Raw genomic sequence first — 22,729 nt, 5'->3', positions numbered from 1 at the left:
ACGTCGTCATGGCTCATTGCGTCAACAGACAGAAGCACCAGTCGAACTCAGATCACTGTCAGGCACCACGACAAACGTGGAATGTTTCACCCTCAGCTTGTCAACAGTGGCTGTGCATCTTGAGGTCAAAGGGGCAGGGTCCGTGAGGGTCCTTAGCTCGCTTAGGCATGTCCCGAATCTGATCGTGGCGAACCTTGGGACCCTTAGCCAAAACCACGTGAGAGAGACTCAATGCTTCTGAGAACAGGAACATTGGCTAAATAAATCCCAATCGAGCTGTTACACGATTCTACTCTGTTATTCGAGCACCATACGCTGAACTAGACGAATAGAACTGAAGATAGGCCACCATTATCAATCCGTACGAGGAAGTGTTTCGTGCTGGTGCACTCGTCTTTCAACCTGCAGGGTCTGACAGGGGCAGATGCTTGTTTTGGCTTGTGTTTTGCTTGTCTTTAGTGCCAAGTTCACCAGTAAAAGCTTGATCTCGACGTCATCTCTGCATTCTCCTCGAAAAGCTGCTCGGCTAGATGTGCCTGATCAACCACAAACCACAACCTCAGCCACTAGCATTGATATCAAAACACAAACGACGTTTCGATCGAGCTTAAGCTTGCATGCTCGCATGCTCGCATGTTATCATCCTTCACAGCCTTGTGTTCCGTCAGCAGACTGCGCCACAGCCATGGCCTGCAAACTCTTGCCTACGAGTAGCGATTTTCCATCGTCCCTCAAACCCATTATCCACCTCCCACCCAATAACATGCCAACCAACATCATCCTCTTTCTTCCAGGCCTCGGCGACAACGCCATCAACTTCTCATCCTTCCCTCGCGCCATGAATCTGCCCGACGCACTGACGATCACGCTCAACCCACCCTTTCCACTACCCTTCCCGCTCGGTCATGGCCCTGGCGATGGCGACTCCCGCTCGTGGTCCGAAGATCTCCACATCGACACGGCAACAGGCACTCTTGACACTGACCCTGACTCCTCATCCATATCCCGCGCCGTCCAAATGGTCGCACACGACGTCATCCACGACATCTTGATCACCAGATTCACTTACCGCCCCGACCACATCCACCTGTTCGGCTTCGGTCAGGGCGCCTCCGTCGCCCTGTCTGTGCCTTTGCATTCGTCGCTTCACTCCCAATCACTTGGTAGTGCCATGGCTATCGGCGGCTCTCTACCTCTGTCCACCTCTACGCCAAACACCAAGAACAAGAACAGGGCGCCTATCCTGCTTCTGTCCGGCTCGAGATCGGCACTGGCCTCGCCGAACTCGAGTCCCTTGAAACGTGTCAAATCAGCCTACGAGTTCGTCACGTTCCATCAGTGGAAGAAGTCTGATGACTCCATGCCCAAGAACCGAGACGAGGTACTGCCCATGATGCAATTCTGGGCACTGAGACTGAAGAGCAGACGTGGCGTGCCTGATGATGCTGTTGAGATCAGCTAGAGCTTGGAGGACACAAATATCTGATCAGCTTGTAATGTACTGGTTCTGGAGGCTCTTCCACTATCATGGCCATCCTATGCACGATTGCCATCACTACTTCAGTCGATCTAGTTCCTCCCTCGCCCTGAGCACAGCATCTTCAGCTTCGCGCCGACTCTGGACCTCGACTTTATCTTCGACGACTTTACTTCCATGCTCAACCAAGTCTCTCATCCGCCCCACAATCCTCCGGATTACAGATTTGCCTTCTTCATGCAGCCCCTGCTCTAGGGATCTTGTGGCCTTCAACCAGTCGCCCTGCATACGCCAGAGGGCGAAAGCTGTACCTAATGCCACGATTGTACCGGCCTCATATACACTGCCTGCCACGGAGACATATGTAAGTCCGGAGAGACCAGCTGAGAGACCTGTAAGTGAGAGGGTTTTCAACACAATCTGTTGAGCTGTGCTGGTCAGGCTCGTAATGGCGCGGTTCATATATGCTGCCCGCGTGTTCGATATAGTTGAAGAGAAAGGCACAGGCTGAGATATGGGCACCATCTCGATTTCCGCGCGGCCAGTTCTATTGACCACGACCGGTTCGACGGGTGGGTCGGTTGCAACGTCTGCGTGAGCCCGCAGTACCTGGGTGGGCTCTGTTATGACTTCTGCCCCGGCCATGGGTGATGAGACTCTGTCCACCTGTGGAACGTCCATCGGAGATATGCCTGCTTGAGATAGCCGGCCGGACAGCTCGTAGACGGCTCGCTCAGTTCGTGGCAGCCAAGCATTTGTTACAAGATCAGCGATGATCAGGCCAACATCATCCACGCGCCAGAAGAGCTTGTACCATGCCAATTTTCGCCAGTTACGTGAGCTCCAAGCAGATGCCAGTCCGGATTGGAGCTCCTGATGTGCGTTCCGCGAGAATTCTTCGATGGATGCTTCTAGGTTAGTCCTTGTCGAGAAGCTCAGGGTCCTAGCTGCACTTGACCGGGCTTCCAACGCGGCCTGAGCTTGCATGTTTCTTGTAGCGTTTGTAAGAAGCGAAGATATCAGTGTCTTCACGGGTGCTGGTATTGCTCCCTCGGACCGAGCGGCTGATGCGGAGGTAAGCCAGCTTGATAATGATGGCATTCCAGAGTCGACCCATTTGTGTTCGTAGGTCCTGGCTTCGGTCACAGACCTACGGATTGCTGCCAGGCCTTCTTCTGCCTTTGATGCATCCACGATCAATACCTGCCTGGGTGCTTTCGTCATGGTGTCTTCCAAGTTCACCACTACCTGGACAGACTTTCGATCCTCGAGAGCGATGAAGTTCGTAGAAGCCAACAATTCAGCAGCAGACATGAGTTCGTCCAGCCCTTTTGTGACTAGCATTGTGCTATGTACAGGTTGGCTAATGGACACCTGTCTTCCAGTGGCAGCTGTAGGTGTTCCCACGGAAGGTGACAGGAAAGCATCCGGAGTAACGGTGTGGGCACCTTGCAACAGCTCTCCATCTCCTAGTGCTGGTATCGTTGAAACCAATATTTCCATGTTTGTCCGTTCCAAAACGCTCGATGGGACCTGAAGAACTGGTATTGATGCCCTTGGTTGTGGTAGACTCGGGTTTGGCGGCTGCCCGTAACGAACTATTAGACCCTGACTGGAATCTGCCCTTTGGTCCACCATCTGTTTCTCCCACGGCCCTTCATCCTCCAATGGATCTGCAAGCAGCAAACGCACCAGTCTGCGCGCAGTTTCTTGGACATTTAGCCCCAGGACCGCAACTCTAGTTATAGGTGTTTCCGATTCGAGACCTTGTAGCGCAAGCTGTAGCCGAGACAAGTTCACCTGCGCAGACGCCTTTTTCCTTACATCCCCCAAAGCCTCATACAACTGTTTATAGCGGGCAGGCACATTCTTCGTAGCGTTCACAGCGGTATGTGAGCTAACAGTGGAGGCGCTTTGCCGGCTCGTTGAGAGCGCTCTTCGTGAGGTGGGCCGCAGAGGTCTGGTCGTGCGCCATGTGGTGCAGGAAGGGCAGAAGAAAAAGCTGTCGATAAAGACATCAATTTGCTGGTAGGGGCGAGCTCTCGAAGGCGGCTTCATAGCTCTTGACAGGGTCCTACAAGGACATTTAAGGAGTTGTTTTGCGGTGAAGAGTTGTAGTTCTCCAAGTCCTCAAAATGACGGCGTCGATGGCGAAGGAAATTCCAATGCGGAGTTCGCTTGACTCACCCACACGCGACGCGCTTTCCTTTTACCTCTATTGGTACTCCGTACCCATACAACGATCTAGCAGAAAACATCGCTGTCCACTTTGAATGCGTAGAGGATATCGTTGTATGATGCAAACAAGTCCTGACTATGAAAAGGAGCTCATATGGCTTCTACGACCACCTTGAACAACTGGCTTGATCAGCTTGCCCTCTCCCTTGTGCCAACATCCACAAAACCTACAGATATACGCAAGCACAAGGAGGCTTTTGCTCGCAGAGTCAAACATCATCCTTATGGACGGACAAACCAGTTCGCTGTCGCTGAAAAGCTTACTGGTCTTGAGGAGAAATTTCAGGTCTTGAATCTTGACGACCTTGCTGAAGCAATCTACACAAGGCGTCAGGAATTAGGAAAGCACGACCAACGTTGGATTCCAGATTTCTTGGATCTTTTGCTGCATCTATCCCATGATCCTGTGAGGAACAGCCGGATTCAGAATCTCCCTGGGTTCCAGGCTCGATCAGAAACTCCTCCGGCCCAGAAATGGGCTGATATCGAGGCCGAAGACCCGATCGATCGGCAGAGCCAGATATGGAGTGTCCCCGAATTCAGTGATTTCAGTTCTGACGAGGATGAGATTGTGATTGGAAGTACTACAACAACCCCAGCAAGTGTTAAACTGAGCCAGGAGGATCAGGTTGGTTTTGAAAGGATTTTCGACCGTGGAGATGCTCAAGATGAGCTCTCTGTACCTTCCCGGCTCGAGTCGGCACAATACTGGCGCCAATCGGATGAAGCTGTCGCGATCACAGAGCGACAGGCTATAAAAGAAGTACTATTCATGCTTAGCGGTTTACCAACTTCGATTTTCACCATATCTGATCGTGGAATCCATCCCGAATCTCGATATTGTGTAGGCCACCTCGAAAGACAGACTTCGGAGTCAATCCTGCATGAGGCGGCACTTGTCGGTACAGATGTCGCATGTGTCCGTCGGTGGCTGTCAATACGACAACACGGCAGCGTGATGCAGCTTGTTCACAACGGCATAGAACAAGTCTGGGAAAGGTTCGAGCACGTCATAACCCGTATGCAGGACGATATTTTACACGAAGTCTCGCCAGACGGTGTCGTTAGTCTCTTACGAGCACTGCAAGCTGTTGAGCAGAAAATCATGCCTTTGAAGGCCATAGTAGCCGTGATTCCATGGCTGGCACAGGATGACCCAGTCTCGGCTCTAAACACCCTTTACCACCGCATCGATCAGGCCTACGCTTGCGGTAATACTGTGGCCCTGGAGACTCTCACACCTATCTTTATTTCAGCATCGAGACTCTATGCGAGGCCAATCGATACGTGGCTCCTGACAGGTGAAGTCAAACCCGCAGGCTCATTCTTCGTCAATGAGACTAGCAAGCCACGCAATGCGACTACATTATGGCACGACTGGTTTGTCTTGTCAGAAGATGACAAAGCGATACCGATGTTCATACGAAATTTCGTCAAGCACATCTTTGCGGGTGGTAAAACTGCTGCGTTTTTACAGCACCTACGGCAACTTCCGATGGAGAACGGCAGCGAGACCCTCGGAATTTGTGGAGCGTTGACTGAGACAGCTCAGCTGCTTGAAGTATCGCCTCTACCATTGTCGGCGACTCTGGAAGGTGTCTTGAGCCAGCATCTGACCAGCGTCCTGGTCACCTCTACAGAAGCTCTAAAAGAAATCCTCGAAACAAACTGTGGTCTCAACAAATTACTCGACACCTTTGACTATCTGTACCTGGGCAAAGTCGGCCTAATCCTTGATAACATGGACAACCGCTTGTTCGACCAGATCGATCGCTGTATTGAAATGTGGAATGATCGCTTCCTCGTCGCAGATCTGGTTGCAGAGGCCTATCAAGACGTCGAGTGCATTGACCCGGACTCCATCACTATCGAATCCGCGTACAGGTCGTCCAGAAGCATGGAAAGTCGGCGCCGCTCAGTCAGGATCCTTGCGGCGTTGACAATCTCGTATCACCTACCCTGGCCTATGGCGAACATTATCTCGCCGGCTTGTATCGTCTCGTACCAACGCATCGCTCTGACGCTCAGCCAGATCCGTCGAGCAAGACATGTGCTCGAGCGCCGAGCGTATTTTCACGTTCAGAATAGTCCGCTGGGCACTGAACCGAATGATCAGAAAATCGCGCGAGCGGTCTATATGACGCTGGCACACTTTGTCAACGTGCTGTATGCACATTTGACGTACTGTACCATCGGGCCTCTGACGCGGAATATGCGCGTACACCTCACTGCTCCCACGACAGGAAGTGTCGACGACATGATTGGCATACACGCTCGTTACATTCACAACCTCGAGCACGCTTGTCTGAGCAGCACACGGATCAAACCTTTACGGGATGCACTAATAACTATTCTAGACCTATGCATTCGTTTCGCGGATCTTGTGTCCTCACCTGCCTCAGCAGGTCGTGTGGGCTCAATGGGCTTTGAAGCTAGCTCTTTCACTTCGGCGCGGACTCAGCGCCGGAGGAGACGTGCACATCCACAACAGGATGAGTCGTCTTCCGACGAAGATCAAGGGGAAGACGGTATGCGCGAGGGGTATTCTACATTTCTGCTTGATGGTGATACGTCCGTCATGCAGGAGATTAATAAACTCCGTGAGGCGTTCGGCAAGCACGTCATATTTCTGCTCGCTGGGCTGAGAGGCGTCGCGAGGAACTCGGGCGATGTTGGTGATGGGTTGGAATTGCTTGCTGATAGTCTGGAGGGGGTCTTCCCCAGGAAAAAGAATGCGTTCTATTGACCTTTCATTGTCACAGACGCCTACTACGCTTTGACGTAAGACGGTCTGATATCTAGCCTAATTCTGGGGTATCAAGTATTCTTCTCTTGACAATGGAAATCAAGATCAGCGAGGCGCAATTACGAAGTTCTCTGCCACTTGGTATCCTCTGCACCATCGCCTGCTTCACCGTCTCCGTGGCCATTCCCCTCTTCCCTGGGTCGTACTGTGCCCGCACCTGGGCCTAGACCATCGTCTTGAGCCCCTTCTTCAGCCTCCTCTTCGTCTCCTTCGTTTTGGATCCAATTCCCTTCTTCGTCTAGAAATTCATGCATATTTTCCGCCGTGATCCAACCGCCGCTGCCGGGCATGGCGGGCGGTAGGGCCCCATCGCTTGCACCAGGAAAGGCGAGGCCTGCTTGGAACAGACGGCTTTGGCTGGGGTCCTGGTCTTCGTCTCCGGGGTCAACGGGGTCAGGGTGAAGGTTCGAGCAATTCGATAAGGCTGTAAACATGGCCATTATGGGCGTTTGGAGGGGTTTGTCTTCGGCTGCAATTGCGTCTGTGTCCGGCTCGACATCATCTGCGGATTGTGTTTGCGTTTGCGTGTCAGGAGGCCCGGATGCGGTGGGGATGATTGTTAGGGAGATGGAGTCGGGCTCGTCGTCTGCTTCTTCTTCTGAGGAGGAAACGAGTTGCATGTAGACTCCTTGACCCTGGACTGGTGCGTTGGTGGATGAGCCTGAGGGTTGAGGAACGGGGAGCGATTGGATTGCGTGGAGAGAGATTGATGGGTAGGGTATCGAGAGACCTGCATTGGCGGTAGGCGAGAAGAGGAAGAGTTTGTCGGAAGTCACCCAGACATCGACGTCGTCGAGGACTTTTTGGGTGGAGGGCGCTTGTGGTGGTGTGTCTGCAGCGTGGCCATTGGACTCGCCGGCGTTGGAGTGTGGCTGTGAGGCAGATGTCGCATGTTGCAGAAGAGGAGTAAAGGCAGATATTGATTCAACTTCGTCCTCGAGCACGATCAATTTGCTGCGGTCGCTGTAATAGTGCAGGACTGGAGGGCCAGAGTAAAATGAGGCGGGTGTGGTGGACTGGTGTTCGGCGAGAGGGGTGAAGCTGCTTGCTTTCGGCGGTTCGTGCAGGACTTCCATGTTTAATCAGGATTTGCTGTTTCAGCAATATACTAGCTGAGGGTCGGATTGTTTGAAGAAGGTGAGGAATTTGTAACTCGTCGTCGTGGGCTGCAAAAGAGGCTGTCCACGCTGTCGCAGGAAGAAATAATTCACCTTTTTGCACCACGTCGAATCGACATTTGCGGGGATCTTCAGGTTCCAAGCCAATGAATTGCATCACAATTGCTAGTGATGCTAGCATGGGAATAGCCGGGGTTAAAGTGCGTTAGTCGTGGTTACAGTACGAGTAGTTCCACTGGTTCACTGGTTTTCTTTAGGCCGCGCAATGCGAGTTTCGTTGACTGGGAGTCGGCCTCATTCTCGTTCTCGTTCTCATTCACATGAAATGATATCGCCCTGACCAAATTTGTTTCTTTTCGCCCTCGCATCCCTCTTTCTTCACAGAACCTGACTTTCTGTTGTTAATGGCTGATGGCTAGGAGGCTGTCACTGGCGCCATGGCAGTCGCTCGACCCGTAAGATTCCTCGGGGCGCTGTCCGTCGTCTTGCTCTTCTTCCTCATCTACCAGTACCTGCGGCCAACACCCAACCTCACGCCGCCGAACGCAGGCCCTGTCGAAGGCAATGGCGCGAAAATCGATAACATGGAGCGTGATCCGCTCTTAGATCCAATTGGCGAACCAGATGAACCTCTCTGGCGACATACCGACCACGATTACTCTCCTAACAGTCTCAACTCTGCACGAATTAATGCCACCCTCCTCTCACTCGTCCGAAATGAAGAACTCTCCGAACTCCTTCCTACCATGAGACAACTCGAAGAAACATGGAATCATAAATTCAACTACCCCTGGACATTCTTCAATGATGTCCCGTTCACCGATGAATTCAAACTAAAGACGCAAGAAGCCACAAAAGCGCAATGTTCCTATCACCTCATTCCAAAAGAGCACTGGGAAATGCCCCCCTGGGTCAGTCAAGAACTGTTTGACGAGTCTGCAAAGATCTTGAAAGAGAACAACGTACAGTACGCCGGCAAGGTATCTTACCATCAGATGTGCAGGTGGAATAGCGGCATGTTCTATCGACACCCAGCACTCGAACATATGCAGTATTACTGGCGAGTGGAACCAAAGGTCAAGTTCTTCTGCGACGTGGACTACGACGTCTTTCGGTACATGCAAGACCATAACAAGACCTATGGCTTCAACATCAATCTTTTCGACTCACCGGAGTCGATACCCTCCCTATGGCCGGAAACCATCAAGTTCCTGGCGTCCCACCCGGAATACCTGAACAAGAACAACGCTATGCAGTGGTTGACAGACAATCAGAGAAGACCAGACAACAACGTCAAGGCACACGGCTACAGCACCTGTCACTTCTGGTCGAATTTTGAGATTGCCGATTTGTCCTTCTGGCGAGGTCAGATCTACGAGGACTATTTCACTCACCTCGACCGGACCGGTGGGTTCTTCTACGAACGATGGGGCGATGCGCCTGTGCACAGTATTGCTTTGGGTTTGTTTGAGGATTCGAGCAAGATTCACTGGTAAGTTCCGCCCCACGGCATGGGAAACGATCATGCTGATGTCGTGCAGGTTCAAGGATATCGGATACAACCATATCCCATTCTACAACTGCCCAAACTCACCCAAGTGTCGCGGATGCACGCCAGGGCAGTTTTATGGTGGGGAGTCATGGTTGCAGCGAGAAGACTGCAGACCACTCTGGTTCAAATATGTCGGGACTGGATGATCGAGCTCGACCGAGCTGTACTATACGTGCATTGAGCGTGTCCTTGGGAGATGGTGGCAGCATTCGAGCAGGCGTTCATGGTGTGCTTGTAGAGCTGTATTGTATATGTGGACGGCGGACGGTGGACGTATATACCTGGATCGGCTGGAGTGCTCTACACGTATTATGTACGTTGTCAGAGAGCCAGTGCAGACCAGGAGCTCACCAGGGTCGAAGATTAATGGGCTGGGAGAAGCGCACTTAGGTCAGAGTGGGACCCCAAGGGAATTAAAACGACAAAGGCGACAATCCTGCAGAAGCTGTCGTAGCTCATACCAGCGGGATTATCAGCAAATGACTGTGCTGCGCTGAAGGTGACTGACATGCAGAATGATTATATAATGACTTGCTTCTGAGCCTCCTATCGCTTCATCGAGCCTCAATCTGCGCTATCTCACCCGAACAGTGATACCTTTGAATATATGCCTAGGTATGCTTGATGTCCGAATCATGCCTTCTGCGTGCTACATACAATGCGACTGCACTGCACTAGACAATTGTCCTCCATCTCAATATGGCATCCTACCGTGTTGACATCCTCGTCTCCATCATGCCCCCATCTACATCCTCCATGACTGTTTGCCCCTTTTCCCGGATCTTAAGCCCAGGTTTTCAGACCATGTATCGAAACTGCTTGTCCTCGCCAAACTCAGTCGGCCTTTCGAGGTGGACGGTTTCCCTGTTCTTGCCATACTTCTCGTCGCGCTTCTTATTCGCCCTCATCAACAAGGCCATCTGCATACAACTCGTCACCACGACGAGCAGACACGCCCCGCAACTCACCCACATGCCCTTGCGGTAATACGGCTTGTCGGTCTTGGGAAATATATTCGTGCCGAGCACAGGCCCGCACTGCCCGCCCGTCGCGAGTATAGCCAGCGCCACGGCCCTCTTGGAATCCGTGGCGTGCGTGTTGCCGACCCACGTGAGCACCATGGCGACGCTCACGAAGATCTGCACCGCCAGAAACAGCCCGAAGTAGCGCGGCCCAACCCCCGTCGTGGTGCCCAGGATGATGTACCCGATCGCGGCGACGAGCGCGGGCACCGCGACGAAAGGTCCCCTCCATCCCACACGGTCGGACAGCCACGCGCAGCCGCAGATGGCCAGGAAGCAGAGCACGTACGGCGGTGCGGAGAGACCGTTGGATTGGATCGTGGTGAATGCGCCCATCTCGGAGATGATCGTGGGCACGAAGAGTGGGAGAGAGGCGAAGCATACGTTGCAGCCGAAGTACATTAGTGGTGGGAGGTATGCTGTTCGCAAAACACACAGGACTCGTCAGTCAACGTGGTCTTCGAGGTATATTACTGGAACGGCTTTCAAGCGAAAAGCACGGGATAGACCCGAGTGTCGAAGGGACTCTTCAGCATCCACGAAGTGGGAAACCAAGAGAAAGACTGAACAGATATTCAAAAGCAGGGAGGGAAGGTGTCGGTGCGTGCTCACATCGATAATCCATCAGTCCACCAAGGACCTGCTTCCATTGCAGTCCCTTCTTCCCCGTCCGATCGCCCGGCTGCCTCAGACTCAAATCGATCGCGATCTCCTTGTCGCGCTCGTTCAAGAATTTTGCCTGGTGTGGACTGTCAGGCAACCAGAACCACGCCACCAGGGCGAGAATGCACGTTGGCGCGCCCTCGACGATAAACAAGATCCGCCAGGGGCCGATACTCGCTTTGGCCTGCGAGATACCGTACGCCAGCGCGGATCCGTATGCATTGGCCGCTGCTGATCCAGACAGGAAGATGCCCGTGCGCAGGCCGAGCTTCTCTCGAGGGTAAAAGAACGACAGATAAAGAGGGACGCCGGGGCCATATGCGGCTTCGAAGATGGCGAGAAACACTCGACACACCATCACGCCGGCCCAGGATGTGCACGCTGCTTGCAACGTCGAGACGATGCCCCAGCCAAAGACGACAAAGGCGACCCAGCGGTGGGGCGGGAAGGCTTTCCAGCCCATTTGCGTCCATTGGGAGAGAATGTCTAGCGAGAGACGAATTGTCAGCCACAAATCTTCTTGAGAAGGAAAAGTGTTCTCCTCCCTGGTCCAGAACCGGGCGTGCAGCAACGCACGGCCGCGTGGCAGACAATGAAAAGAAAGCCAGGGTGGTAACGAGAGAACGGAAGGAACAGGTCGAGTTATACTGACAGGAGATATAGAAGGCCGTTCCCAACCAATCGTACCGCTTACCAGTTAGGTCGATGTCGTCTTCCATTCCTGAGATACGAGCATTGCCCAGATTGGAGCGATCGAGCACGGATAAACTGTACAGCACGAAGATGAGCGGCATCAAATGCCAGTCGAGTTTGCGAATGACCGCGTCTTCTTCTTTCTTGGTATAACGCGGCGCGAGGGCAGGGTCGTAAGGCTTGGTGATGTCATTGTGTCCTTCTTTGTGGGATTGAATGTTCTCGGCCGTCGAGACGGTCGCTTTCTCGTCGGATGAAGTGCTGAGAGATGAAGGGTGGATGGCATCGGGCGTGGCGAGGACGCCAGATGGTGGGTTGGGTGTGGTTTTCTCCTCGTCGACGTGCTTGATGTCCATCTTGTCGACTCAATAGGCAAAGTGAATCAGACGAGTCGAAGGCGAAGCCAGGAGGAGGGAGATGATAATGCGTGAGTGAAAGAGGAAAAGAGGGAGGAGGACCACAAGCGAGAGGGAGAGGTCGGCGAATGCAACATGGTCTGGGACTCTGGGACGACTGGGCCCTTTTTTATCTCGCCAGCTTCCCGTCTGGTAGATAGTGTGAGTGCCATCATGTGCCTGCTCGAGCTACAATGGCCTGGAGGATCTACCCATACCCGTCGAGGTGCGACTCTTGCCAGAGCGTGTGATGGCGGTGTCTGGGCATTGCATCTTCCCCGCAAATTTGATCCATACAGCCAGGAAAGGCAGCGAGTGCTACCTACTCGTAAGTACCATACTTCACTTGCCGAGGGCGCGTGGTGTGTGCCTCGGTGGGACGTGCAGCGAAACGATGGCAATCGTCGACGCTAGGTGCAAGACATGGGTGAAGGTATAGTCGGATACATTGCCGGCGGCCTTTGAGCGGTCATCACAGAAACCGAGTCGTTGGAGATGCCGTTGCAAGTGGATGTCAAGCCATGATCAGCCCTTGGAAGTGGCGTTCATAGCCTGTAGATCAGTAGCTGGTATTGGTTGAAGCTGGGAATGAAGTTGGGGGAATAATGATGTACGAACGAGCTACGACGGGGACGAGTATGGGGATACGAGTCACTAGTAACGATGTAGTAGCCGGAGAAACGAATAGCCCCTTGATGTCCCCCATAAGCCCCCATCATCCCCCACGGAGACATTCCGTCGTTGGCTTGGTGCCTTGGCTGCATCATTGCCTGTCTCCAAGCTTCCGGGCGTTCGGCGCCACGTTTCTTGGGCAGGCTTGTTGAGACGAGCCACGACATTCCCACTTCCCACGAGCAGCCCTGATCAACGAGTCAATAGTGCTTACCGGCTCGACTTGTAAACGTGCCTCCATGCACGGCTAAACGGTCGAGGTCATCTGCCTTTCAGGCTCGTGCTCATGCTCATGCTCATGCTCATACGCAGTACAGGGAACTCAATGCCCAACCGACATTCATATGCATGAACACAATACTCGTACTCTCGGCGAACCGGCCTATATATAAAAATAAGAATATATTCGTTTCTCGTAACACATAACCCCAGCATTGCAAAGGCAGAACAATCAATCCGTAAATTCAGTCTTCGACAGCAGTTCAACTTGATCGTCCTCCCGGCTGTAACGAGGACGCCGCCGATAACGGTACAGGAACACCATTAGCACGACTTGCAGCATCAGCATGATCAAAAACACCCATCCGGCAACAGCAGCCGAACTCATGTGCTCGAGTTGCGATTTCATAGTCGAAGCAATCCTCGAACCTTGAGTCCCGGTTGCGGGTTCGGTCTTGGCCTTTGGAGGTGATCCTGGCCATGCTGATGTCCTTTCAACATTGCTCTTGGCAAGCATCGAGCCATTTGCCGCAAGAGCCTGCGCATATACGTACTTCCAGGTCCCCTTTTCCGAGAAGGTCGTCTCGAATCCCGTCTTGTTGGCCGTCCCGACGCACTCGAATGATTCCTGCGTCCGGTTTTGCGATACGTAGAACTTCCAGGTCTTGACTTCCGTGGCCCCGTTCCAGCTAACGTAAAACGAGGTCATAGCATAGTTTGAGTCACTGTCGGCTTGTATGCCGAACGCTTTTATCGTCGGTGGCTCGATGGGATTGCCCGTGAAATTCGACTTGTATGCTCGATACGTCGAGAACCGAGAAGACGCAAAGCTTGCCTCCAAGACGAGCTTCTTGTCGGCTGTACTTGTGTGCTCAGTCATGTATCCGCTGTCGCTCCAGGCCACGAAGACGTTCCCGTTCGGCATCATGTTCACATTGCCGCGTTTGTCGCTGATCATGCCATCAGGACGGTACCATTCGTTCAGAAGCTGATGACGGGTAAGCTGGGGCCTCGACGAGACGCGTTGTGTGCGGCAGTGGGGCTTACCTTTGCAGTCATTGTGCTCGTATCCAATTCCACCATCATGGCAGAAGAAATCTTCGCAGTGTTGGGCTGCCTTCCTTTATCATCGGCTGCGTTGTCCAGGAGCGTCAGGATCACTGTTGAGCCACTTTCAGAGTGTATTTTTGCATGATGTTGAGAAGAGAAATTGAAGTCCATCGAGAAGTCCGATATCTTTCCACCGAGGCGCCATACAATGGATGAGTCCGTATGGTTGACGCGGTAAACCGTGTTTGCGTGTCGACCAGAGTACAGATAGTCGCCGTCCGCGAATTTGTCAATCGAATTTGCATGGCTACAGCATCATTAGTAGAGGGTTCATGCAGAGATGAAGGGTCTTACAAGAAGTCCCATGGTCCTCTTTCAGTTATGGCTGACATGTCTGGAGTTTGGTGGTAGGTTTCGTTCAGTGTAACACCGTGGTCCAGCGGACACCACCAGAATTTTTTCTGATTCGTGACTATATCAAGCTCACTGAGGCAATCGTGCGAGACATATCCAGATTTGCCGCTGATCGGGTCTTTTTTCACGGGTCGATCCGTAAAGATATACAATGCCGTCTTCCCGTCATTGCGAAGATCGAACTCGTGAAAATTGAATTCGATCCCAATATCATGAGTGACTCGGCCTTTCCGGCGAAAGGATGAATCGAGGTAGACGCCAAGTCCGTGCTGCTCTTCGTCGCCTTTTCTGGTGCTGTAATGCAAAACGTAGGACAAGTGAGTTGATCCGTTGGCATCAAAGGTTCGAAAGTCGAACGCATTGCGATTGTGAGCCAGAGCTGCGCCGCTCCAGACGAGATCCTGAATGGTCAGCCCGAGAATTTCTGTAGGATATAGTTTCCAACTTACGCCATTATCGTCGTAGATGTGCGGTCCAACTTGGAAAGGCAGATACTCTAATCGCTCTGGGACCGTTGCCCAGTTGGTGTATGGGCCCACAAACCAGTAACCAGGAGTAATCAGCTCTGGGTGATGCTTCGTGACATTCCATCGAGGAGCCCGGATATCTGGTCGCTAGTGCTGGTGAGCTGTTGTTCTTGACCAGGCCCTGGCCCACTCACTGTAATGAACGAAAGTAGATCGGAGCCATGGGAGAGATCACCAACGCTAGTGGTGTCGATAGCTCCTACGAACAGTATACAAAGTGAAGTAATGAGCGACAGAGTAGTTGGATAAAACATTGTTAATGAAAGGACAGAATGGACGACGACCACTACATTCTCTTACCGCTGGTGAGCACGCGACTTCTTCACAGTGATATTATGCTGATTTTGACTCTTCAGACCAAGCTCAGGGGCTGCACAGACAAGCTGTCAAACGACACAACGGCGGTGTCATTTCGAAGACACCCTTCCTACCTACTGGCGTGGCGATGACATTTCAGGAAGATTGTCGAGAAAAATGAATTGCAGGTTCACAGGGCTGTGCACGATTCAGTGCAACTCATGGGAACGCTGAGGGCAGAGAATCTCATCAGCGCGCGTAAAGCAGATAGAAATCAGAGAATCTTGGTTTTCAACGTACAATGGCTGGACTAGGACTCTTGTTCTCGGTGAGGTCTTCAAAGGGGCATGACAATTGTGACAGCGTCAGTGCCCCTTGGCACCACGTATGCCACGACTGCCACCTACACCTCCCACGCCTTTGTCAGGGTGTTTTTCTTCCCTTCATCAACCAGTCTCCGCAATCTAATTCATTGCCCACTGCGGTAGACAGAGAGACAATACGCGATAGGAGTAGTACATTAATTGCCATGGCCGCAGAGATACCTTCCCGTGTTCACGATCCAGGCTGTCACATCAAAAGGACAAATGACTCCGTCCATCTGTGATCGTCCACTCCATTGTACCCAGACCAGCCAGAGAGAGACCACTAGAGACCTATGCCCCCGGACGGCACCATAGCGTTCCAATGGTCGTTCATGTTCAGCTCACTATGTCGTTCTCAATTCACTTTCCATTCACCTGCTCCTTGTATACAGCGCTCACCTAGAGTTCATTTCAAGCCTGCGGTCTGCATATCCAGCCCTTGATTGCATCAATCTGTATCCAGCCAGATCATCACTCTTCCTTTCTTCGCTCAGATCAATTTGCGCCAGGACATTCCCGGCCCGGAAACACGTTCAGCGCGTCCCTCAAAAACGCCCTGCTTGAGATTTGTCGTGCTAGACTCACTTTCACCCTCACCCTCATTGCCCAAGTTAAACCACTTTTCCTCCCAACTCTCCAAACTGCCAGTCTCCTCGTTGAAATCTCTCTTGAAAGGTCCGTACTTGCGCCGACCACCACCAATGCCCGTACCCATATCCGCGTCCACCCTTGGTCTTTCGTAACTAATCTTCGGACTCGCAATCTTGGACTTGTACCACGGACTGGGACTGCCATTTCCACTTCCGCCAGCTGCGCCGCTCTTTTTGTCCGAAAGTGGTGTAGTTGGTGCCTCGAAGCTGAATTTCTCTCGCGCCCGCATGGACTCTTGCTCGTACTGTCGCAGACGACGTGTGAATGTGTCTCCACCCGTGAAACCATTGTTGCTGCTGTTTGTTGCAGTCAGTCCTTCAGACGTGCGTAACTCGCGAGTGCGACGATTCCGATCGCGTGTGTCCTTCCAGCGTCGCAAGGCTGCGTACCCGGGGAGCCGTGCCCGCGACTCAGAGTAGGAAAGAGGATAGAACCGGCGCCAAATGAAAATCAGGCCTATGATGAGAGCTGTGAAGCCGAGAGCCATTGGTATTGCGATCACAGTTGCCACGTGCGATCCGTGGCCATGATGGCGGAGGATTGAGGGTGGTGGACCTGAAGAATTCTGTGGCAGTGGTACAGAGGTAGTCGTCTGCATTGGGACAGTCGTAAGGATCGACTCCGTGAGAGGATTGAAGGAAATGGATTGCGCCGTGGAGATGGAGGAAGCGAAAGGAGTCGTCGGAGAGGTGAACGAACTTGAAAATGTGGTAGGATCAGCACTAGATGCAGGTAGCGGCAATGTCGAAGTTGAGGTACTGGTTGGCAGTGCGACAGCGGCCGAAGAGCTGCTGATGATTTCTATCGACCACGCCGTCGTACTTGGGCCAATGCTCGGCGATACTGACAATGTTACTGTCAAGGTCAAGCTGCTTGAGGGAGGACTGATTGTAGTTGCGCTGCTGCTGCTGCTGCTTCCACTGGATGCTGGGATGCTGAAAACCCTGAGAGTCGAGTCATCTGGCAGGTCCGGCGCCGTAGCAAAGCCTGTAATGGATATCGGTGGTAACGTCGTCCCTGCTGGATTGTAGATTGAAGTTGTCATCTTGGTGGTGCTCATCGAAGAGTTCTTGATGGTTCCCGAACAAAGAGCAGTACCTGCGACACCGGATATCGAACAAGTCTCTGGACGGAAGGACGTCAATCTGATGACAGAGGAGGAGAGGGAGGAGGAGGGCTGTCGACTTGCAAACGAAGCATTGCTTCGTGAGAGTGGCGAGACGGCTACCACCGGCTTTGATTCCATGGCCATGACTGTCCCATTACAATGAGATATTTGGTACATTGGATCATCCTGCCATTCAATTAGAAACAATGTGGTTCACCATGATCGCCAAGAAAATGTCGCTGTCGACGCTAGCACCAAAGTCAGGTCTTGCTACGATCGGCGACTGGTGTTCAAACAATAAAATGGGCGGTGTAGCTGGAGCGGCGACCGGGGGGAAAGTATCAAAACCTTGCCTCATTGTGAGCAGCGGCGACCCCATGTCCAGCCTTGCTGCTGGGTACGATGATATCGGTGCTCACCTCCAGCGCCAACGACCACGCTCGTCGATGGTTGGCAGAAGCAGTGGATGCAGCTTGGGTGCAAAAGTGAACAGGAAACATCAAAAAATGTCGCAACAGCCTGAATTGACAGGAATACAGACCCATGGGATGTCTTCCGTGAGCATAATTAAGTGTTCATTTCCCTCAGTCTGGGTCGATCTGTATCCTCGCGTTCAGCTTGTGCATTCCATCATTAACCTGTCGGAGCAGGAAGCCGCCAAATCCAACAAAGATCTCATCCTGGGAATGGGTTGGGCTATTGCAAGCAGAAGTCTAGACATGTATGAATCTCACCCATTCGCCTCAACGCCTGCGAAATCATGTGAGGCAAAGGTGCAGCAATAGGAACTCCTGCTCGATGCCTTTGCTCTCCATGGCCAACCAGTTCCCTACATCAACCGCTAAAAATCTGCGTCATAGTCACCGTGTACAGCTGCTCAGTCGGGGCTGGCAGGAAACCTAGCAGCAGCCACCGGCGGATCCTGACTGAACGCCTTGGCCCTGGCCGACCTGGACAGTGGGTTTGTTGTTCACAGTGGTTGTTCCCATGCGTTCCTTGATTTGGCGAGCCATGGTCAAGAAGGCCTGTTCAACGTTGGAGGCGTTCTTGGCGGATGTCTCGAGGAAGGGGATGCCCAAGCTGTCGGCGAATTCCTGTTGTCCCGTAAGTCTTGGATATTTCATCAACCAGAATCTTGAGCCCACCTTTGCCATAGTGTAGTCAACGACCTTCTTGTCTGCCATATCACTCTTGTTACCCACGAGCAACTTGTTGACGCCCTCAGTGGCGTAGCGATCGATCTCTTGCAGCCATTGCTTGACGTTGTTGAAAGAGTCCATATCTGTCACATCGTAGACCACGCAGATGCCGTGTGCGCCGCGATAGTACGAGGAGGTGATTGTTCGGAATCGTTCTTGGCCGGCGGTATCCCACTGAGTCTATGTCAGAACCCGCTAACAGAGTTTGATCCATATTCACGTACGATCTGTAGTTTGACAGTCTTGCCGTCGAGTTCGATGGTCCGGATTTTCTAACTCGTCGTCAGCCCTCCTCTTGAACCTCAAAGCGGTCGGTGTCAACATACGAAATCAACACCAATGGTGGAGATGTAGGACTCGGTGTATGTGTCATCGGCGAATCGCAACAGAAGGCAAGACTTTCCAACACCGGAGTCTCCAATAAGCAGGAGCTTGAAGAGGTAGTCGTATCTAAGTAGGCTGTCAATATTCGGACTCTAGGCGAACGGATGATCTCTGGCAGATTATATGTTGTCTGCGGTAGGGAAAGACTCTATTCATCATTAGCATGCTACGAAACGCTGTACGAGCGCTCATCCGGTCATGGCTGGCGGTGTTCGACGACTTACTACTCTGGATTCATTGTGACGTGTGTTGGATGGATAGCCGAAGTTGAGTTTGACACGGAGGAACAAGAAACAAGAGCGGATTGAGGTCGGAGTGATCAACTTGCGGCGAAGTAGAAGAAGAGAAATGATCAGGACACGAGGTGAAAGGTCGAGTTAATTAATCGATGGGCAAGGAGTCCTGGGCTGGCGTTTGCAGCAGGGCCAAGTTGGACACAGGCACTGTAGATTGGCCGTCAGCTGGTGTCACGTGCAAGGTCGCAGGGTGCCTCGTTTGACGGCATGACCCTAGGCGGTCACTCATCAGGCTGCATTTACCATCAGCAGGCGACACTTCACTAGTACTTTACAAACGGGCAGGTGATGATATCCATGGCTCTGTTGTCCAGCATTGCCTCCTGCTGAAGCCTTCGCCACTACGACTTCCACTGCAATGTGAAGGGCTTGTCTGTCTATGAAGCCACTACTTCTCAAGCATATCCATGAGCCTTCAACCACTCCAACAATTGCTCCTCGTCTCGTTGCTTGTAGTTGGCATTTCCAGTGATGGCATCAGACACTATTACCAAGCTTCGGTTGAACGCCGCCGTGTTCTTGTCCTTGAAGAACTCAGCGATATCATCTCTAATGGCGATGTCTGAGAACTTGGGCAGTCCCATCTTGATCCATCGATCAATCACTATGCCCGTCCCGCCAAGTCTCTTCTCGACTCGTTCCCAATTCTTCTTGGTGAATTCCCACGCCACTGTTCGTGTCTCGTTGTTGTTCGACACAGCCACGATGCCTCCGTGAGAATCTTGAGCCGGGACTTCTTCCGAAATCACAAATTCAAGCAAATCCCATGCGAGATCCGGGTTCTTCGACCGGCCGAGGGCTTGGATGCAGATCTCCTTACCGTCCACCGTTGTTGTCTTCTTGAACTCGGCCTTCATGGCATCGTATTCTTCCTGCCCACCATTGGCAATTGCCAGATTGAAAATAACGCTTCGCAAGTTCTGGTGAACTGCCTTTTCATCACCAGCCTTCCATGCTGCGAATCTCTTTTGGCCTTCTTCGATAATGCCTTGGTGGCCTGCTCCTGCAGCATAGCCGAGCAGAAGCTTTCTAGATTGGCCCGTCAGCCAGTCCTCGTCTTTAGGGTATTCCCAGCCGATGGCTTCCGCTGCTGGAGAGACCAATTTCAGAGAGAACTTTTTCAGGCCAGCAGAGATTTCCTTGTTGGTGGAAAAGACAGAGCGAACTTTGGACAGCGAAGTTGCAATTTGTTGCCACACAATGAAGTTTTTCTCATCTTTGAAGCCTTCCAACAAAGAAAGAAGAGCCGACGTCGTACCATTTCCGGCCATAGCGAGGGCAGTTGCGTCTCCCATCAAACCAATCTTATCCTCTACCGACAGGCGGTCTTGGGAGTTACCAAGCTTCATCAGGCGTTGCGGTGGATAATTTGTCCGGTAGAAGCCGCTCTGGTCAGCATTGATCTTGTAAAAGTCGTCGTCGACATCACGGACAGTATCCTCTTTCTGGGTCAGAGCACTGTGTACGACTTTGGCTGGCGTTCCTGTCTTCAGGCCGACGGGAACCCACCACGTCGTGTCATCTTCTTCAGCTTTGACATCTCCTGTCGTCAAAAACCTCGACTGGCGAATGCCAATCTGGCCAGGTTCTTCGGCAACAGTAACAACTGGGAAGCCAATCTTGCGGATCCAGGGGTCCATAAAAGCCTGGACGTCCTGCCCCGAGGCTGCGCTGAGCGCTGCCCAGAGGTCGTTGGTCCTGGCATTGCCATAGGCATGGATTTTGAGATAGTCGCCTACACCCTTCAAGAATACCTCCTGCCCTAAATGATTGCTCAGCATTCTGATCACGGAGCTTCCCTTCAGGTAGGAGATATGATCGAAAATCTGGTCAACCTCCAGAGCGTTGCGAACAGGCACTTCGATGGGGTGGGAGGCACGGAGCGAGTCGAGCTCAAGAGCTGTTTGTACAGCTTCAGCCTGGATTCAAGTCAACAAATCCGCGGCGGAATACCTTTGGACATTCTACGCACCACAAACTGGCTCCACACATCCCATTCAGGGTGCAAATGGTCGACTGCAAGCCATCCAACCCATGTAGCAAAGCCTTCATTCAGCCAGAGCTCGTTCCACCAATCCATAGTCACGAGATTGCCGAACCATTGGTGAGCCAACTCGTGCGCCACCACATATGCGACACGATTTTTGAACCGAGCGTCTGACTTTTCCTCGTCGAAAAGAACTGCAGTAGTTCGGTAAGTCACCAATCCCCAATTCTCCATAGCTCCCATGGCAAATTCATGTACAGCTAACAGATCGGATTTTGGAAGAGGATATTCAATGCCAAAGACATCAGAGAAATAGTCCAGAGTCTTATGAGCATGCTCTAAAGCGAAGCGGCCCTGCTCCTTGAGACCCCGAGTGGTGTAAACACGGACGGGGATGTTCTTGCCATTATATTTGCGTGCCGTGAAGTCTTCCACGTACTCAAAGTCCCCAACCGCCCAAGCAGCAAGATATGTGCTCATGGCGGGAGTCTTCTCGAATGACACCTTCTTCAGCCCGTCTTTGCTGCCCTTTGACACAGCCTTCTCCGGCATGTTGCTGATTGCTGTTAAGTCTTCAGGGATCTCAATCGCGAATTCGAAGGACGCTTTTAGATTTGGCTCATCAAAGCAAGGAAATGCTCTTCTTGCATCACAAGCCTCAAATTGTGTGCTGAACATGTAGTGGAACTCGCCATCTGTGGGTGTACCTGAGCTCGGTGTGGCTGCGGGTTTGTACTTGGAGCGATAGAATCCAGCCATGGAATTATTCATGCTACCTTGATATTTGATAGCAATCACGGCGTCTCCAGCAGGGATGTCGCCAGAGAACTTGATGGTGGCTCTTTCGTTGGGCTTGTCGTAAGACACGTCTGCCATAGACGTGACTGCGGCTGCGCATGTTCAGTATACCACCCGTTCCATGATTCAGTGCCACATACCTCCACCATCCTGGCCTAGCACTTCTGCACCCTTGATATCCAGCTCATTGGTATTGATCACAAGTTCATTGGTGGCCTGCTTGACCTTCGAAGCGATCTTGACAAGCCCATCGTATGACCATTTGCCGCCGAACTCGAGGTTGAAGAGGGACAACTCGTAGTTCACCGGCTTGATGATGTCGGGCAGGATGTCTCGATCCCCGGGTGGTGCCATAGTCTGTCGGACTTCTGCTGAACAGAAGCGCACTTGAAATGGTCTGGAATTGGGAGCTAATCTAGCAAGGTTCGGATCTGGTATTCGAGAGAGGAGGGAGAATATGTAAAGGGTCCGTTTCGTACGAGGAAAAGCAGGTCCAGCCCTTGTAATAGAAGAGAACAATAGGGTAGCTGTGAGTCTAAGCTCCAGCATTCAAATACCGATTGCCTTGCAGGTTCGCCCAATCTGGCAATTGCAGACCCACTGAACCTCACTGCACACGGACTAGATTCGACCGGCGACAAGATGCTCAAAGCAGAGAATTGCAGATAATCTGAAGTGTCGTGCAAGAGCGGATTGACCAACACTACTGTAGGGATAACTTGTTCTACAGATGCTCCCTTGCGGGCTTGATTGATACGAGTGCGGAGTTCTGAGTGCCTACCACTTATTAGCGCTACT

The 22,729-nt window shown here is 52.2% G+C and overlaps 10 protein-coding genes across 10 annotated transcripts; 3 read left to right on the top strand and 7 right to left on the bottom strand.

Annotated features, from left to right (window-relative positions):
• The first annotated feature begins 516 nt into the window (after positions 1-516).
• Positions 517-2,588, top strand: PV05_06599 (uncharacterized protein). Its single transcript, XM_013459358.1, has one exon. It carries the CDS (start codon positions 626-628, stop codon positions 1,460-1,462), a length of 837 nt encoding a protein of 278 aa, XP_013314812.1. The 5' UTR covers positions 517-625; the 3' UTR covers positions 1,463-2,588.
• Positions 1,435-3,568, bottom strand: PV05_06598 (uncharacterized protein). The gene has a single exon (XM_013459357.1). The coding sequence runs from the start codon at positions 3,533-3,535 to the stop codon at positions 1,556-1,558; it is 1,980 nt and encodes a 659-aa protein (XP_013314811.1). The 5' UTR covers positions 3,536-3,568; the 3' UTR covers positions 1,435-1,555.
• Positions 3,569-3,713: 145 nt separating this feature from the next.
• On the top strand, positions 3,714-6,572 carry PV05_06597 (uncharacterized protein). The gene has a single exon (XM_013459356.1). It carries the CDS (start codon positions 3,810-3,812, stop codon positions 6,459-6,461), a length of 2,652 nt encoding a protein of 883 aa, XP_013314810.1. The 5' UTR covers positions 3,714-3,809; the 3' UTR covers positions 6,462-6,572.
• PV05_06596 (uncharacterized protein) lies at positions 6,457-7,682 on the bottom strand. Its single transcript, XM_013459355.1, has one exon. It carries the CDS (start codon positions 7,595-7,597, stop codon positions 6,581-6,583), a length of 1,017 nt encoding a protein of 338 aa, XP_013314809.1. The 5' UTR covers positions 7,598-7,682; the 3' UTR covers positions 6,457-6,580.
• Positions 7,683-7,928: 246 nt separating this feature from the next.
• On the top strand, positions 7,929-9,765 carry PV05_06595 (uncharacterized protein). The gene is made up of 2 exons (XM_013459354.1): positions 7,929-9,131; positions 9,181-9,765. Exons 1-2 carry the CDS (start codon positions 8,077-8,079, stop codon positions 9,335-9,337), a joined length of 1,212 nt encoding a protein of 403 aa, XP_013314808.1. The 5' UTR covers positions 7,929-8,076; the 3' UTR covers positions 9,338-9,765.
• Positions 9,766-9,789: 24 nt separating this feature from the next.
• On the bottom strand, positions 9,790-12,078 carry PV05_06594 (uncharacterized protein). The gene is made up of 3 exons (XM_013459353.1): positions 11,529-12,078; positions 10,826-11,362; positions 9,790-10,632 (listed from the first exon to the last, which is right to left on the bottom strand). The coding sequence occupies exons 1-3, from the start codon at positions 11,923-11,925 to the stop codon at positions 9,989-9,991; spliced, it is 1,578 nt and encodes a 525-aa protein (XP_013314807.1). The 5' UTR covers positions 11,926-12,078; the 3' UTR covers positions 9,790-9,988.
• Positions 12,079-12,778: 700 nt separating this feature from the next.
• On the bottom strand, positions 12,779-15,235 carry PV05_06593 (uncharacterized protein). Its single transcript, XM_013459352.1, has 5 exons — positions 14,981-15,235; positions 14,769-14,933; positions 14,260-14,720; positions 13,903-14,212; positions 12,779-13,843 (listed from the first exon to the last, which is right to left on the bottom strand). The coding sequence occupies exons 1-5, from the start codon at positions 15,098-15,100 to the stop codon at positions 13,088-13,090; spliced, it is 1,812 nt and encodes a 603-aa protein (XP_013314806.1). The 5' UTR covers positions 15,101-15,235; the 3' UTR covers positions 12,779-13,087.
• Positions 15,236-15,807: 572 nt separating this feature from the next.
• PV05_06592 (uncharacterized protein) lies at positions 15,808-17,465 on the bottom strand. Its single transcript, XM_013459351.1, has one exon. The coding sequence runs from the start codon at positions 17,442-17,444 to the stop codon at positions 15,999-16,001; it is 1,446 nt and encodes a 481-aa protein (XP_013314805.1). The 5' UTR covers positions 17,445-17,465; the 3' UTR covers positions 15,808-15,998.
• Positions 17,443-19,255, bottom strand: PV05_06591 (GTP-binding protein ypt1). Its single transcript, XM_013459350.1, has 5 exons — positions 19,078-19,255; positions 18,793-18,916; positions 18,691-18,738; positions 18,413-18,640; positions 17,443-18,361 (listed from the first exon to the last, which is right to left on the bottom strand). The coding sequence occupies exons 1-5, from the start codon at positions 19,086-19,088 to the stop codon at positions 18,167-18,169; spliced, it is 606 nt and encodes a 201-aa protein (XP_013314804.1). The 5' UTR covers positions 19,089-19,255; the 3' UTR covers positions 17,443-18,166.
• Positions 19,256-19,435: 180 nt separating this feature from the next.
• Positions 19,436-22,660, bottom strand: PV05_06590 (uncharacterized protein). The gene is made up of 3 exons (XM_013459349.1): positions 22,072-22,660; positions 21,119-22,023; positions 19,436-21,065 (listed from the first exon to the last, which is right to left on the bottom strand). The coding sequence occupies exons 1-3, from the start codon at positions 22,478-22,480 to the stop codon at positions 19,542-19,544; spliced, it is 2,838 nt and encodes a 945-aa protein (XP_013314803.1). The 5' UTR covers positions 22,481-22,660; the 3' UTR covers positions 19,436-19,541.
• Positions 22,661-22,729: the final 69 nt, after the last annotated feature.

Source organism: Exophiala xenobiotica (genome assembly GCF_000835505.1).
Source record: "Exophiala xenobiotica strain CBS 118157 unplaced genomic scaffold supercont1.4, whole genome shotgun sequence".
NCBI classification, from domain to species: Eukaryota; Fungi; Ascomycota; class Eurotiomycetes; order Chaetothyriales; family Herpotrichiellaceae; genus Exophiala; species Exophiala xenobiotica.
The sequence above is the reverse complement of the archived record's forward strand: the minus strand, read 5'-3'. Positions and strand labels throughout refer to the sequence as shown.

What these genes read in the sequence shown, in the direction of transcription:
- PV05_06599 (XM_013459358.1), top strand. Translation starts at nt 626, where the DNA reads ATGCTCGCATGTTATCATCCTTCACAGCCTTGTGTTCCGTCAGCAGAC.
- PV05_06598 (XM_013459357.1), bottom strand. Translation starts at nt 3,535, where the DNA reads ATGAAGCCGCCTTCGAGAGCTCGCCCCTACCAGCAAATTGATGTCTTT.
- PV05_06597 (XM_013459356.1), top strand. Translation starts at nt 3,810, where the DNA reads ATGGCTTCTACGACCACCTTGAACAACTGGCTTGATCAGCTTGCCCTC.
- PV05_06596 (XM_013459355.1), bottom strand. Translation starts at nt 7,597, where the DNA reads ATGGAAGTCCTGCACGAACCGCCGAAAGCAAGCAGCTTCACCCCTCTC.
- PV05_06595 (XM_013459354.1), top strand. Translation starts at nt 8,077, where the DNA reads ATGGCAGTCGCTCGACCCGTAAGATTCCTCGGGGCGCTGTCCGTCGTC. An exon ending in GATTCGAGCAAGATTCACTG is followed by an intron (nt 9,132 to 9,180) that starts GTAAGTTCCGCC and finishes GATGTCGTGCAG; the next exon opens with GTTCAAGGATATCGGATACA.
- PV05_06594 (XM_013459353.1), bottom strand. Translation starts at nt 11,925, where the DNA reads ATGGACATCAAGCACGTCGACGAGGAGAAAACCACACCCAACCCACCA. An exon ending in AACGGCCTTCTATATCTCCT is followed by an intron (nt 11,363 to 11,528) that starts GTCAGTATAACT and finishes GTCTCTCGCTAG; the next exon opens with ACATTCTCTCCCAATGGACG. An exon ending in TGGACTGATGGATTATCGAT is followed by an intron (nt 10,633 to 10,825) that starts GTGAGCACGCAC and finishes TTTTGCGAACAG; the next exon opens with CATACCTCCCACCACTAATG.
- PV05_06593 (XM_013459352.1), bottom strand. Translation starts at nt 15,100, where the DNA reads ATGTTTTATCCAACTACTCTGTCGCTCATTACTTCACTTTGTATACTG. An exon ending in ACATCTACGACGATAATGGC is followed by an intron (nt 14,721 to 14,768) that starts GTAAGTTGGAAA and finishes CTGACCATTCAG; the next exon opens with GATCTCGTCTGGAGCGGCGC. An exon ending in AGAGGACCATGGGACTTCTT is followed by an intron (nt 14,213 to 14,259) that starts GTAAGACCCTTC and finishes ATGATGCTGTAG; the next exon opens with CCATGCAAATTCGATTGACA.
- PV05_06592 (XM_013459351.1), bottom strand. Translation starts at nt 17,444, where the DNA reads ATGTACCAAATATCTCATTGTAATGGGACAGTCATGGCCATGGAATCA.
- PV05_06591 (XM_013459350.1), bottom strand. An exon ending in AGACTGTCAAACTACAGATC is followed by an intron (nt 18,641 to 18,690) that starts GTACGTGAATAT and finishes ACATAGACTCAG; the next exon opens with TGGGATACCGCCGGCCAAGA. An exon ending in TTGACTACACTATGGCAAAG is followed by an intron (nt 18,362 to 18,412) that starts GTGGGCTCAAGA and finishes ACGGGACAACAG; the next exon opens with GAATTCGCCGACAGCTTGGG.
- PV05_06590 (XM_013459349.1), bottom strand. Translation starts at nt 22,480, where the DNA reads ATGCTGGAGCTTAGACTCACAGCTACCCTATTGTTCTCTTCTATTACA. An exon ending in GCTAGGCCAGGATGGTGGAG is followed by an intron (nt 22,024 to 22,071) that starts GTATGTGGCACT and finishes GAACATGCGCAG; the next exon opens with CCGCAGTCACGTCTATGGCA. An exon ending in ATGTGTGGAGCCAGTTTGTG is followed by an intron (nt 21,066 to 21,118) that starts GTGCGTAGAATG and finishes ACTTGAATCCAG; the next exon opens with GCTGAAGCTGTACAAACAGC.